The sequence below is a fragment of the Poeciliopsis prolifica genome, unplaced genomic scaffold (assembly GCF_027474105.1).
Source record: "Poeciliopsis prolifica strain line A6 unplaced genomic scaffold, Auburn_PproV2 SCAFFOLD009, whole genome shotgun sequence".
In the NCBI taxonomy this organism is placed as follows: domain Eukaryota; kingdom Metazoa; phylum Chordata; class Actinopteri; order Cyprinodontiformes; family Poeciliidae; genus Poeciliopsis; species Poeciliopsis prolifica.
Window position 1 is genome coordinate 9,241,858 of NW_026562384.1, and position 12,196 is coordinate 9,254,053.

The 12,196-nt window shown below is 39.7% G+C and overlaps 2 protein-coding genes across 9 annotated transcripts; one reads left to right on the top strand and one right to left on the bottom strand.

Moving 5' to 3' along the window:
• Positions 1–54: 54 nt before the first annotated feature.
• On the bottom strand, positions 55–8,631 carry LOC129362478 (protein FAM53C-like). 8 transcript variants are annotated; one of them, XM_055034008.1, is made up of 7 exons: positions 7,816–7,985; positions 6,152–6,300; positions 5,812–6,062; positions 5,660–5,720; positions 4,765–5,582; positions 3,321–3,480; positions 55–1,002 (listed from the first exon to the last, which is right to left on the bottom strand). In XM_055034008.1, the coding sequence occupies exons 3-7, from the start codon at positions 5,893–5,895 to the stop codon at positions 749–751; spliced, it is 1,377 nt and encodes a 458-aa protein (XP_054889983.1). In that variant the 5' UTR covers positions 5,896–6,062; positions 6,152–6,300; positions 7,816–7,985; the 3' UTR covers positions 55–748. The 8 variants fall into 8 exon arrangements, with proteins under 8 accessions (XP_054889983.1, XP_054889984.1, XP_054889979.1 ...); XM_055034009.1 differs by lacking the exon at positions 7,816–7,985 and adding an exon at positions 7,750–7,813; XM_055034004.1 differs by lacking the exon at positions 7,816–7,985 and adding an exon at positions 7,678–7,782.
• phykpl (5-phosphohydroxy-L-lysine phospho-lyase) lies at positions 8,243–12,186 on the top strand. The gene is made up of 12 exons (XM_055034013.1): positions 8,243–8,488; positions 8,579–8,697; positions 9,046–9,205; positions 9,284–9,358; positions 9,442–9,529; positions 9,622–9,738; positions 9,843–9,925; positions 10,005–10,230; positions 10,415–10,569; positions 10,783–10,872; positions 11,216–11,349; positions 11,711–12,186. Exons 1-12 carry the CDS (start codon positions 8,430–8,432, stop codon positions 11,752–11,754), a joined length of 1,350 nt encoding a protein of 449 aa, XP_054889988.1. The 5' UTR covers positions 8,243–8,429; the 3' UTR covers positions 11,755–12,186.
• Positions 12,187–12,196: the final 10 nt, after the last annotated feature.

Consider the following 12,196-nt stretch of genomic DNA (forward strand, 5'->3'; position numbering starts at 1 on the left):
CTGACTGCAATTGTTTTTTTTAAAAAATATATATTCATTTTGTCCCAATTTTAAATTTTTGTATATCGTGGCATTCATTTTTGTCGCAGTGTTTTTAGTTTTTGTCCAGTTTTAGAGTAAATTTTATGTAAATCTAGAGGTAGGCAGTTATAATTTTCAATATCTATTTGAAACGACTGCATGTGAATTTTCTTTTTGAAAGTTAAAAAAAAAAGCTAACATTTTGGATATACATATATATAACTATACATAAGTTATATGTATAGTGTGTCAAAGTTGCACATGAGTCTTCAGCTTTTAGCTTCAGTTCCAAACCTAAAAGACACAAACATTCAAAATTAATAAGGATCAAGAGATTGATATATGAAATATACACTGCTCAAAAAAAATAAAGGGAACACTCAAATAACACATCCTAGATCTAAATGAATGAAATAAATATGAAAATAATTTCCACCTGTTGTCTCTTCCATTTGCACAACAGCAGGTGATATTGATTGTCAATCAGTGTTGCTTTCTAAGTGGACAGTTTGATTTCACACAAGTTTGATTTACTTGGAGTTATATTGTGTTGTTTGAGTGTTCCCTTTATTTTTTTGAGCAGTATATATTGTTCTATATTTAGCACGTTTCTGCTGCATAGCAAAGATAAAATAAGTAAGCATATTTAATAAGGTGCTTAATGATATTAGGGATTTAAACTGAACAAATGTTTTGACACATAGCTTTATATTTATTAGTCTTGTAATCATAAACTTGCTTGCATGGCATTTGTAGAAGCTGAAGCTCTTGGCCTCATTTCTGGCCTCAGAGCTTTCGACATAGAGTTTGAGTACTCTCCCTGTACTCCATCTTCCTCCCACGGTCCAAAAAGATGACGTTCAGGTTGACTGGTCTCTAAATTGCCTCGAGATATGAATGCGTGCATGAGTAGTTGTTTATCCTTTTGGTCTTTGTGTGCTTGTCCAGGGTACTCTGCCTCTTGTTTACTGCAACCAGGTACTGTAGTATAAACAATAGATTTCATTTCTCTAACGTTATTCATGTTTGACACATACTTGTCATTCAAATTAACTTATTTAGGTTTAGGAAGCCAGTGTTTTGCTGCCATAGCAAAACATTGGATTAATAATTTATATATATATATATAGAAGATGGATAAAAATCCATCTGTGAAGTTTATTTCATGCTTTTCTGGCATCAAGACAACTGTGGATTGAGACAAATGCAAGTCACTAAATCTCCTATTCTTGAGCACAGAAATAAAAGGCCATTGCTACATTCCCCCCCCAAAACTGCCTCTGTAATTTTATGTTGCTCTGATTTTAAAATGTCTTTTTTTAAATCTCATCTCTACAAACTGAACCTGCTCGATGCTCCTCTGTACTTATGCTTGGCATAGCTTGTTAGCTGCATCAAAGTGTACCAAGGAATTTATAACTATGGTTTCCAAAACGTCAAAGTCTTTCTGCCATACCATCCTTGCGCTTAAAAGTCCTTCATTTGGTCACTCCAGCAATAGAAATTCCGGGAGTGACCTAAGTTTTATTTGCCTTCATGGAGCACAGAATGATGCTGCTTTGGTCGTCCACAACATACATCTCCCTTTTTGCAATGAGCTCAAGTTCAGCTGTTTGGAACCTAATACTTATTTATTTTTTATTTTTTTTTAATAGAAGTGGGAATAACAAATTTAATCTAAATTAAAGTAACAGGTTCTTTTTCTCAAGTAAGAATCTGATCAATCCACAAGGGTCTCAGTCAGTAACACAGCCTTTTGATCAACTGAGATAAAAATCCTGTTTCAAATATTAAATTTGGATTGTGGATTTCAAATATTAAATTAAACAAGCAGCACATCTTCAAAGACACTTGGGGATCTGTAAACTACCAGCGGTGGTCTCAAACTCCACTTGTCAAGGGCCAGGCTCCTGCAACTTTTATAAATCTCTCTGCTTCAGTACACCTGGACCCAATATTAGCTCATCAGCAGAGCTCTGTAGGGCCATACTGCACACTAGTAGTGAGGCAGCTTTTCCATTTAATTCAAGCACAAGGAAGGGACACATTTAAAGGCTGACCCTGGACGAGACTTAATTTAGCCACTAGATGGCACAAATTATCATATTCTACCATCTTTCCTGCTCTACTGGCTGATTGGAAGACAAAACTAAATGCACAAAAAAATCTTTGAAAAACCCCCCAAAAATTATTAAATTTTATTCATACATACATTGTGCAAGAGGAGTTTTCTTCCCATCTGAAAACATGAAAGATCATTTCTCAAAGGCCACCAAATCATCTGCATTACTCCAAGCCTTAGTCACATACACACAGGACTGGTGGGGAAACGTGCACTCACTTTCACCGCAGTACAGTACATTATGGAGTGCCACAGGGAGTCCACCTACAGCACTGATTCAGTTATTCAGTTAGCTATTGTAGTTTATGTGCCAGGCATTCAGAGATATTTGAATCAGTGCAAACAGACCATAAACTGGCTGTGAAAAAAGGGGTCCAGAGCACCAAGGACTCTGTATTTTAGGCTTAAGGCATGGTTAAGTTAACAGCATAATCATTATTACTCTTGATGAGGGGTGCTTGCTTATTCATCAGTTAAGCAATTACAATAGAAAGTTCCCTTTGAAGTAGCAAACATATTTTAAGAGCACAAGCTGAAAACCGATGCATTTTAGCAGGGAATAAAAAAGGTACAGTGGATTCTGGAATGTTTCCTGTGTTAATACAGGAGAGCACTAAGATATGGATTTTTCTTTTATGCACATAATAACGTCAAAACAGCTTGTGCGCATCATTCAGATCCAAGCGGAACATTTTTTGTTCACTTCCATGTGCAGCGTCCATCAGGCTGTGAAAGACGACTGAGATGTGGTGAATCACATTAAGACTCATGTTGATTCAAAATGGTTAAGTGTGCTGCTCACATGAAAAACTGCGTCTTTGCTCATGCGCTTTTCCCATAAGTAGGGCTGAACAGGCAGGCACTAATGTTTTGTTTTTTTTTGTTTGGTTTGTTTTTTTGTTAAAGTTTGAGAAGTGAGTTGACACAATCACTGCAATCTAACTGGAAATTGGCTCCAACTTCCCCAGCTCTTAATCATTAACTCAGGACAGTAAGAGTAGGTTGTTCCCAAAAGGCTCTGCCAGAAGCCAACATGTGTGCTTTACATGGTTATGAACACAGTAGTTACTGTAAGCACCGAATAATGGTCAGTTTTCTTCTATGAGGCTCAAGTCCAAATCTGAACAGTCTCTTTCAAAAATATCATTTTTTCCAACAGATAAAACAGTTATTTTACACTCTTCTTCCTCCTCCTCCTCTTCACTTTCACTCAGTGGACCGATACTGGTTCTTCCCAGGAATTCAGCAGGGGAGAAGGCCGAGCGCTGCTCTGATTGAGAAGACACTGGAAATATGCCACCACCTGTTCCACCCACCAGGCTCTCGTAATTACCCATCTGCACAGGAGAAGGAAGGTTTACAAAAATTACCAGACAAATTCTCACAAATAGAGGTGAACAGCAGAAAACTAAAAAGCCTGTACGTTTAAATGTTGTTCTATGAGGACCAAAGAAGACCAAAAATAAGTCCGGCATATAGTCAAGACGTTTAAACCACGGTTGGGTTGTAAAATAATTTCACGAGTTTTGCTGAAGCGCTATTTGATCAAGAACATTTGGTGCAACAGTAAACCTATAAAGCATTGTCCATCAGGTGAGAGAGAAAATAATACCCCTGTGAGCCACAGCGTCCCTGTGAGAAACAAGGTGGTGGCACGCAGGGTGTGCAGATTACTGGATGTCAGTCATAGTTTAAAAAGCATCAACGCTTCTGACTAGAACAGGCCCAGACAGATCGCTGGGCGATGCATTGTCAGCGGGTTTTATTTTTTTCCCCTTTCTTTCTTTAGAAATGGATTGCTTAGAGACTATAGGATTTTGATTGGAGCCCAGCATTTCCAATCTGAAATTTTTCAGTCAGCACTTTGACAAAGGCCTAATATGAGCTTAAATTACACACTCCCTCTCTGTGCCTAACACATAAAACATGTACACTAACTCATCTTTTGGACTGGTGTACAGGTTATTTAACAGAAAATAACCCAAATATATTTTCCTCTTGAATGTTGTCAAATTGCATACGGCTTTATTTTATTTCACTCAACAAATCAGCCATTGATCTGGGTACTATGGAGTCCCAAAAGTTCTAAATTCCCAGGAGAAAAAAAAAATTTCCATAAAAAATTATCTTTCATAAACAGTTCAAAAATGATATTTATCACAATTTATAGGTTATGAATGAGAGACTAGGGGTCGATTAACAGTTACTGTGTGCAGTTTAGTGATACAAATCACATATCTTTATATGACTCATGTCCTAGAGAAGCATATTACAAATGGATTGTTTTTCGAGGGCAGTGTTTGTGAGACTATGATACCTGTGACCTGCAGTCACAGCTGTGAAGTTTCCTAAAAACAGAGTAATAAATTGTTCTTTATCGCTTTCACAATAGTACCACAAAGTATCGTAAGTACACGCATCACACCTTTCGGATTAGCTAAAATAAATAAATCTGCTTCACAATTAAGCGCTACTTTGTATTGATGTCAAGTGAAATCCCCAAAAACATTAAAGTGTGTAAAATTGACCTCAACCATGCAAAACCCACTGTGCTCCCAATTGAGAAAGAAGAGAAAGAAGCTGACAAAACAATCTTTCAGGAGCGTCCCTGCTTTTCTCACCTGCGTCATTTTGCTGAAGTCCAGCCCTGGCCGGGAGCAAGGAAGGACATCCGGGTCATGGCGCCTCTTCAGCCGGGGTTTGCGCATGTCGCAGGGCTGCGAGTGGCACCGTGGCAGTGCGGGGTGCAAGTCCCGCCGAGAGCAGGATGGAGTACTGCAAGCTGAAGTGGGAGATGGACACAGGGAAGGATGCTCTGGGCCAGAAAAGCTGTGTGCCAGAGCATGAGCTGGGGAAGGCTGAAGGTGCAAGGACGCCACAGAAGCGATCTGAATGTGCACGGGGGAAAGGGAGAAGCGACGGTGCAGGATAGAATGAGAAACCAGAGGAGCTGGCGAAGAGGAGCAAGAGGAAGGTGTAGCAAGCGAGGCAGAGCAAGCACCTTTCAAGGTGTCACAGGGATCCCATGGGAAGCCACAGGACAAGGAAGAGTCAGAAGACAGTGCTAAACTAAAGAAGTTAGGGCTAGACGAGTGTAAAGAGGAGGAGGTGAAGGAAGAACTGGGACCACAAAGAAGCAAAGAACTGGCTCCAGAGCCTGAACTAGATGCTCCTTGACTGTGGCAGCCCCGTTTAACCGGAGTCCAGACCTTTGATGCGCTTGGGTGCCAAGTGGAGCGGCACTGGGACAGGTCCTCTGGAACAGAGAGGGAGCGGCAGTGGCGTTTTGGAGGTGGCGGGGGTGAACTTTGGAAGGATTTGTTTGTAAGAGAAACCTCTGGTCCCTGGAGTGGCTCTCCAGAGCACGAGCGGGGCCAAGGATCACACGAGTCAGCCAAAACATGTGTTTTGCATGACTGGTGTGTGTCTGAGCTGGCTTCTAATAGTGAGAAAAGAAAGATATAAGACTGGTGACCATAACAGCCAAAGCATATCTTCTACATTGTTCTTATTTACCTTGTGTTGTTTTGCCAGAACTCCATGAAATGGATGGACTTGAGCCCACTGCAGGCAAAGACTGCAACAAATGCAACAACTTAACTTTAAAAACAAACACCCAACTAAATTGCATCAAAGCCATTTCAGTTCATTATTATTTCTCAACTTACCACACTGGCATTGAATGTGAAAGCCTTGTGATAAGGTTCCTCTAAACTCTGCTTACAGAGCTGCTCTGTGATAAGTGTAACCATAATTGCAGTCCAAGAAGATGCATGGAGACGGCAGATCCACCGAGGGTAGTGATTTTTTAAAAATTTTATTCAGTCAGGACTCTGGCGTGGTCTGTGGTGTCCCCTCCACACCTCAACCAGCCAGACTGACCAGCCTTCTAACTATACCATTCTCATGTCTAGGCCACCTGAAGGGACAGAGAATTATAGATTGAAACAATCATTAACCAAAACAGTAACAACAGAGAAGGTGCAATTAATATCTTAATAAACCCACACAGAGAGGAACAGAATGCATGAATGTCGAATGCATATTTCTGCACAACATCTAAGCTGGGATCTCTGAGCTGCGTCATTCACATCACATATGAAAGGGAGAAGTTCATGTTCACAAAGGCAGAGAGCACACGGGGACATAAGGAGGCCCTGAACAAAGAAGTAATTCACATTCCATCAAAGAAAGCGTGCACGCCCATTAAAACAAAAGAAAGAAAACAAGGAACTCAAAATAGTGATATTTAAGAATGAGTAAAAAGTGGAAAAACTAAGGTATGATGTAAAGGCTGGTCATGTTGGTTAGATCTGATAAGCTTCAATTACTTCCAAGAGTTGTGGGTGCTCCAGAGATTGGAAGGGGGAGGGAGAATCCAAAAAAAGGAAAGGATGAGGGGGGAAGTGTGTAGAAAATGAATGGGACAGAGGTTCAAAATATGTCATAGTATCTCTGCAAGGCAAGGAGGAAAAACTGACTAGGTGGCACAGATGCACTTAAAACTGAAAAAAAAAACAAGGCGAAATCAGTAGGCCACGAGGGACTGTGCTTCCTATTCAGTAGCACATTCCTTCCATGTCACCTTTTTGTGCAAGTTTTAAACCACTGAGTGTCAATGAATCAACTTCTTTTCCTAAAGATTAACCTATGTTGGCACAAGAACAGAAATGCGACAAATCTTCAAGCAACTTCTCAAACTAAAAGTAAATAAAAAATACAATATGGCAGTTGAATTGAAATAAAGAATGGCCTTGTAGCATTTGCCCTGGTGTTTAAGAGTGCAAAGGCTAAAGTACATTTAGTGCCTAAACTAGTGCCAACAGAGACAGAATAAACCGTTTCTGTGTAAATACTTGAAACTTCCATAGTCATAATTAAATCATTCAGTGACATTCACGGCTAATGAAACTTTACAAGACTGCTGACTTTGTAATTTGGCCTCCAAATTACTGCCATCTCATGACAAACCTAGGTGCTACCTTGCTAGCCTGGTTTCACATGCCACAAGTCAAAAGGTTTCACCAGACCTAATCATGTGGCAACAGCTCTGGGGGTGGGGGGGAACTATATAAAAAAAAGACATTGCTGCAAGCAATCGTCAGCTAATTCAAAGTTAGCACACAATTCATTAGATTAGCAAGTTTGAATATACACTTGATAACAACAGCGTGTGCTTAAAATCGTGATAGATGAATATTAGAATTTAAAAGAGACTTCATGCGAAAATGTAATTTGGGTGTTCTGCAATATCCAAAGCTATGAGCTTTTTAACGTGCTGGCGCAGGTCGCTCATTTCTTAAGAAAATTGCTAAAATCGATATCTGATACTAACTGCAGTAAATATTTTATCCAGTTGATAAGATTTTGTTCTGGGTAAATCTACTACACGCTGTAGCTGGGGAGCAAGCTAGCTTAACACGATGCAGACCGTGAGACATCAAGTTATTAGCCGGTTACGTTAGCAAGCTTATAGGATAACAAGTGTGCCAACTTCAATGGCTGGTGTCACTTCTTCCAGCTCAACCACTTACTGCCAACAGAGAACCGTTCATTCGCTGACATAGTTTACCAAGACTGTGAAAACACGCTGTTCCTAAATTTACCGGCTCATATCTCGGTCACGCAGCCGCTCTAAGAGCTAGCACGCTACAGCTGACCTGATGCATTACCTGCTTTCTGTGGTTCCTTAGCAACCGAAACTCGCACGGCCAAGCGAGCAACTGAGTCGCAGAGTATTTATAGCCTTTGGGCGATACCAACGCAAAAGAACGTCTGAGGACGACGTTTTACCAAAATGACTTTTAGCAAACTGATGAAGCAAAATGTAGCACATGATTATTCTGATTATACGTTGGTGTTTTTACAGTAACATAATAAAAGTAGTGTAGTATGCTACAGCGTTTTTTCACGGCTGTCCCTTACTACTCACAGTTGTACCGTTCGAATTAAAGGTACAGAACCATTTTTTAAAAACTTACTCAAAGTCTCTCTCCTTTCTTGTATGCTATTAAAAAGAAAAAGTAGCAACACAAACATTCTTTTTAATTAGCTTACAAGAATTTGTTCGTAAAAACATACATTTGTCAAAACCGGGTTAACTTAAAACACCAACTGGGCATCTGCGCATGTGCGGTGGTTGTTTTGACTTTGCACACCAGTGGCGATGGCAAAATGTTTTGTTAAATGGTTTAATGAAATGAGTGGTAGCCGTGGGCATGTAGCCAACCGTTCAGTGCTTCAGTTGTAGCTTTGTGTGAGTTAAACTGACGAAACAAGAGGAGACATGGCTGAGGAAATATTCAGGAAAGAAGAAACCCTCGAAATGAGGCAGCGGTTAATTGGGTATGTAAAATCAAAGCTCTTAATGTTTTAATTCATTGATGGGTAATATTCTACGCAGCTCACCGCCGACTTGTGCTTCTTTAATCATAGCCAGTCGTGCAGACTCTTCTATTCAGAAGCCCCTGTGAAGATAGTCAAAGCCAGAGGACAGTATCTGTTTGATGAAAATGGCAAACGCTATCTGGATTGCATCAGTAACGTCCAGCATGGTAAAGTTTCAAGTTTCTGTATGTTGATCTTTTCTATACACGTTGCACTACTGTCACCTGGTGGCAGGAAGTGCCTCTACTGTCATTTTTTTAAAAAAATCTGTCAAAAGTATTTCCTCATTCACAGACTTGTGGACTAAAGGGTTCTAAATATAAAATGTATGGTGCAATTTTCATATTTTATTTTTTGTAAAAGTAAAACAAAAACAGCTCTGTCCCCTGAAAACTACTTATTCTCTTCATTCTACTTCTTAATTATGCACACATAAAGTCACAGTAGATAAATTATCGTTGAAGCTTTTAAAGAAAAAAAAAAAGATGTGAACAAATGAATTGTGTTTCCTGCAGTGGGACATTGTCACCCCGCTATAACAAAGGCTGCTACGGCTCAAATGGACCTCCTGAATGCAAATACACGCTTTCTCCATGACAACATAGTCCTGTATGCAGATCGCCTGGCAGCTACCTTGCCCAAGAAACTGTCTGTCTTCTATTTTGTGAACTCTGGGTAAGAAATCTGTCTGAAGCTTCGAGGAGTCACATTCCCTAAGGGACATGTCAGTGATCAAATTTGCTTCTCTGACAGGTCAGAGGCCAACGATCTGGCCCTCCGCCTGGCAGAGCAGTACACCCAACATGAGGACGTCGTAGTGCTAGATCAGTAAGAATCTCAACTCCTGAGCAACATATTACAGAAAAAAAAAACACACCTTTTGAATATAATAAACATTCCTTCCACACCAGTGCATACCATGGGCATCTAAAGTCACTCATCGACATTAGTCCTTACAAGTTCCGGAAACTGGCAGGACAGAAAGAATGGGTTCATGTGGTGTGTAAATATATACAACTCTTAGTATGCAAACTGTAAAAGAAAAACATTGTATTTCTGCTTGTCTGAAATATTGCAATTTGTCCTCCCAGGCTCCCTTACCTGACACCTACAGAGGCATATATAGAGAGGAGCATCCCAGTCCAGGCCAAGCTTATGCTGATACAGTGAAACACTTGATAGAGGAGATCAATAAAAAAGGTCGAAAGGTACATTTTAGTCCCTCTTTATGTTTCAGTGGTAAAATAGGCAATATTGTGAACAACACACATACATACCCTTTATGTTATGTTTATTACTCTTTCTACCTTAGATTGCAGCCTTCTTTGCCGAGTCCTTACCCAGTGTTGGGGGACAAATCATCTTGCCCCAGGGATACTTCTCTAAAGTCGCAGAGTCAGTACGGATCTACTTGCTGACGTTTCTTTGCCCCAGTCTAGATAGGATGGTGACTCTGTACTTTTACCCTCCACAGATATGTGCGCTCCGCTGGTGGAGTATTTGTTGCAGACGAAGTTCAGACAGGTTTTGGACGAACTGGGACTCATTTTTGGGCTTTTCAGCTTCAGGGAGAGAATTTCTGCCCAGATATTGTGACCATGGGGAAGCCGATGGGTAACGGTCATCCTCTGGCATGTGTGGCAACTACTGCGGAGATAGCCGGAGCTTTCACTGCTAATGGAGTGGAGTACTTCAATACGGTGATCATTCGGAAATATTATAGCGACAACCATCTTACTAACTTACATTTGTAGAAAGAAACATAGATGCTTTTAAGACCGATTTCCTTACAGATGTCAGATGAATATGTCCTTTTAGGTTGTGTTTATTCCTATTTGAAAGAGCTTTGTATTGATTTTATGAATTTTTTCTTTTGTAATGCAGTTTGGAGGCAATCCAGTGTCATGTGCCATTGGCTTGGCACTTCTTGATGTAATTGAGAAGGAAGATCTAAGAGGAAATGCCATAAGGGTGGGAGCACATCTCAAAGATCTGCTAAAAAATCTACAACAAAGACATGAAACAATTGGAGATGTCCGGTGAGGGTGCATATTCTTCCATTTTCTCACTGTTTATACATACAACAATAAAATGTCCTCTACGACTAATAAAGCACATTTAGTTCTACAATGCTTGGTTTACATTTCATACCATAAAGCTGTTGCAAAGTACCAACGGTACAATTATCACTTCAAATTGAAGTTACAAAAGCTATTTTTTGAAAACATCTGTTTCTGCTTTCTTACTTTTAGCGGGGTTGGTTTTTTTGTTGGACTCGAGCTGGTTACAGACAGACAAACTAAAACTCCTGCCACTAAAACTGCAGCGTGGGTGGTAAAGAGGTATGGGATGATGCTCTCCTCCATGTACCTGATAAATGGCTCACTACTTAAAACATGTTTCAGGTGAAAGTTGGAGAACTAAATGGAGTGTGCCAATTATTGTGCTTAATAACTAGCACAATTACTTTATAATTTTGTTTTGACAGTTTTTTTTTTTGTAAACAATGACAAGGAAAGCGTCATAAGTTGAACTGTGGAAAACTGATTTAACAAATCGAAAAGTAGAAATTACAAATTGATTTTTCTGAATTCTCCTGAGTATAAAAGGAAGACCAACAAAGAGCTGATTGTGCTGTTGTATTTTAACCTTCATCCTAGTCATTTGATGTCTTCTTTATACCAGGTTAAAGGAAGAAGATCGAATTTGTGTTAGCACAGATGGCCCCTGGGAAAATGTCCTGAAGTTTAAGCCTCCCATGTGCTTCAGTATAGAAGACTCAGAGCTGGTTGTTCAGTGCATTGACCGCATCCTCACAGGTTTGTAGCACAAGCTCCACTTTTACATTAGCAGTAAACATGTTATGTAAACCAACAGCTAATTTACTGAAGGTTAGCAAACAGGCTAACTGCATACTTTACAGCATTTTCCTAAAACGTAGAATATATCTTTCTGCATGGATTACTGAATCAATGTCATGTAGCATGAAGGGTATCAGCCTGTGTCCCATCATTGAAATTAACTGAAGTTGAACTGTATTGCTGGATTTACCATTTTAATGAAATTTCACTGATATCTACTTGAGATACTTATTTACCAGTAATGTTAACACAGGGGGAAAGAAAGCCTTCAGAATAAATTGATCTGCTATAAGTGACATATTGGTTTTCCTCTTCGCAGACATGGAGGCCAAGAATCTCAAACTGGAAAATGAAGACATCTAAAAGTTTGCCAAACCTGTAGAAAACCTTTAATTGCATTCAACATTGTCAAGATGTCACATTCATGAAGTTGTTCAGAGGTAGAGATTATCCACACTTCAGGCTGCTGCAGATGTGACAGGCTTTCAGGTCATTTCAGAGGTGGCATTTCCCCCTAAAACACTGACTGCTGTGGGACTTCAAGACTTTTCTGGTACATCAAGTATAAAATGTGGGTCAAAACCCAATCGAAATACATTGTAAAGGATTTGGGCGTTGAGTTCTCTTGAAGCTACATTTTCATGGTAAAATATTGTTTTGGGTGCTCAGCGTCAAATTCATGGTATAGATTTTTGCAGAGCATGTGATCAGTATCTTTACCTTATCATATAACCTTTTTCTAAAGTAAATGAAAAATGTCAACTAAATCATGGAAATAAAAGTTTAAATTCTTTATCACATTGCC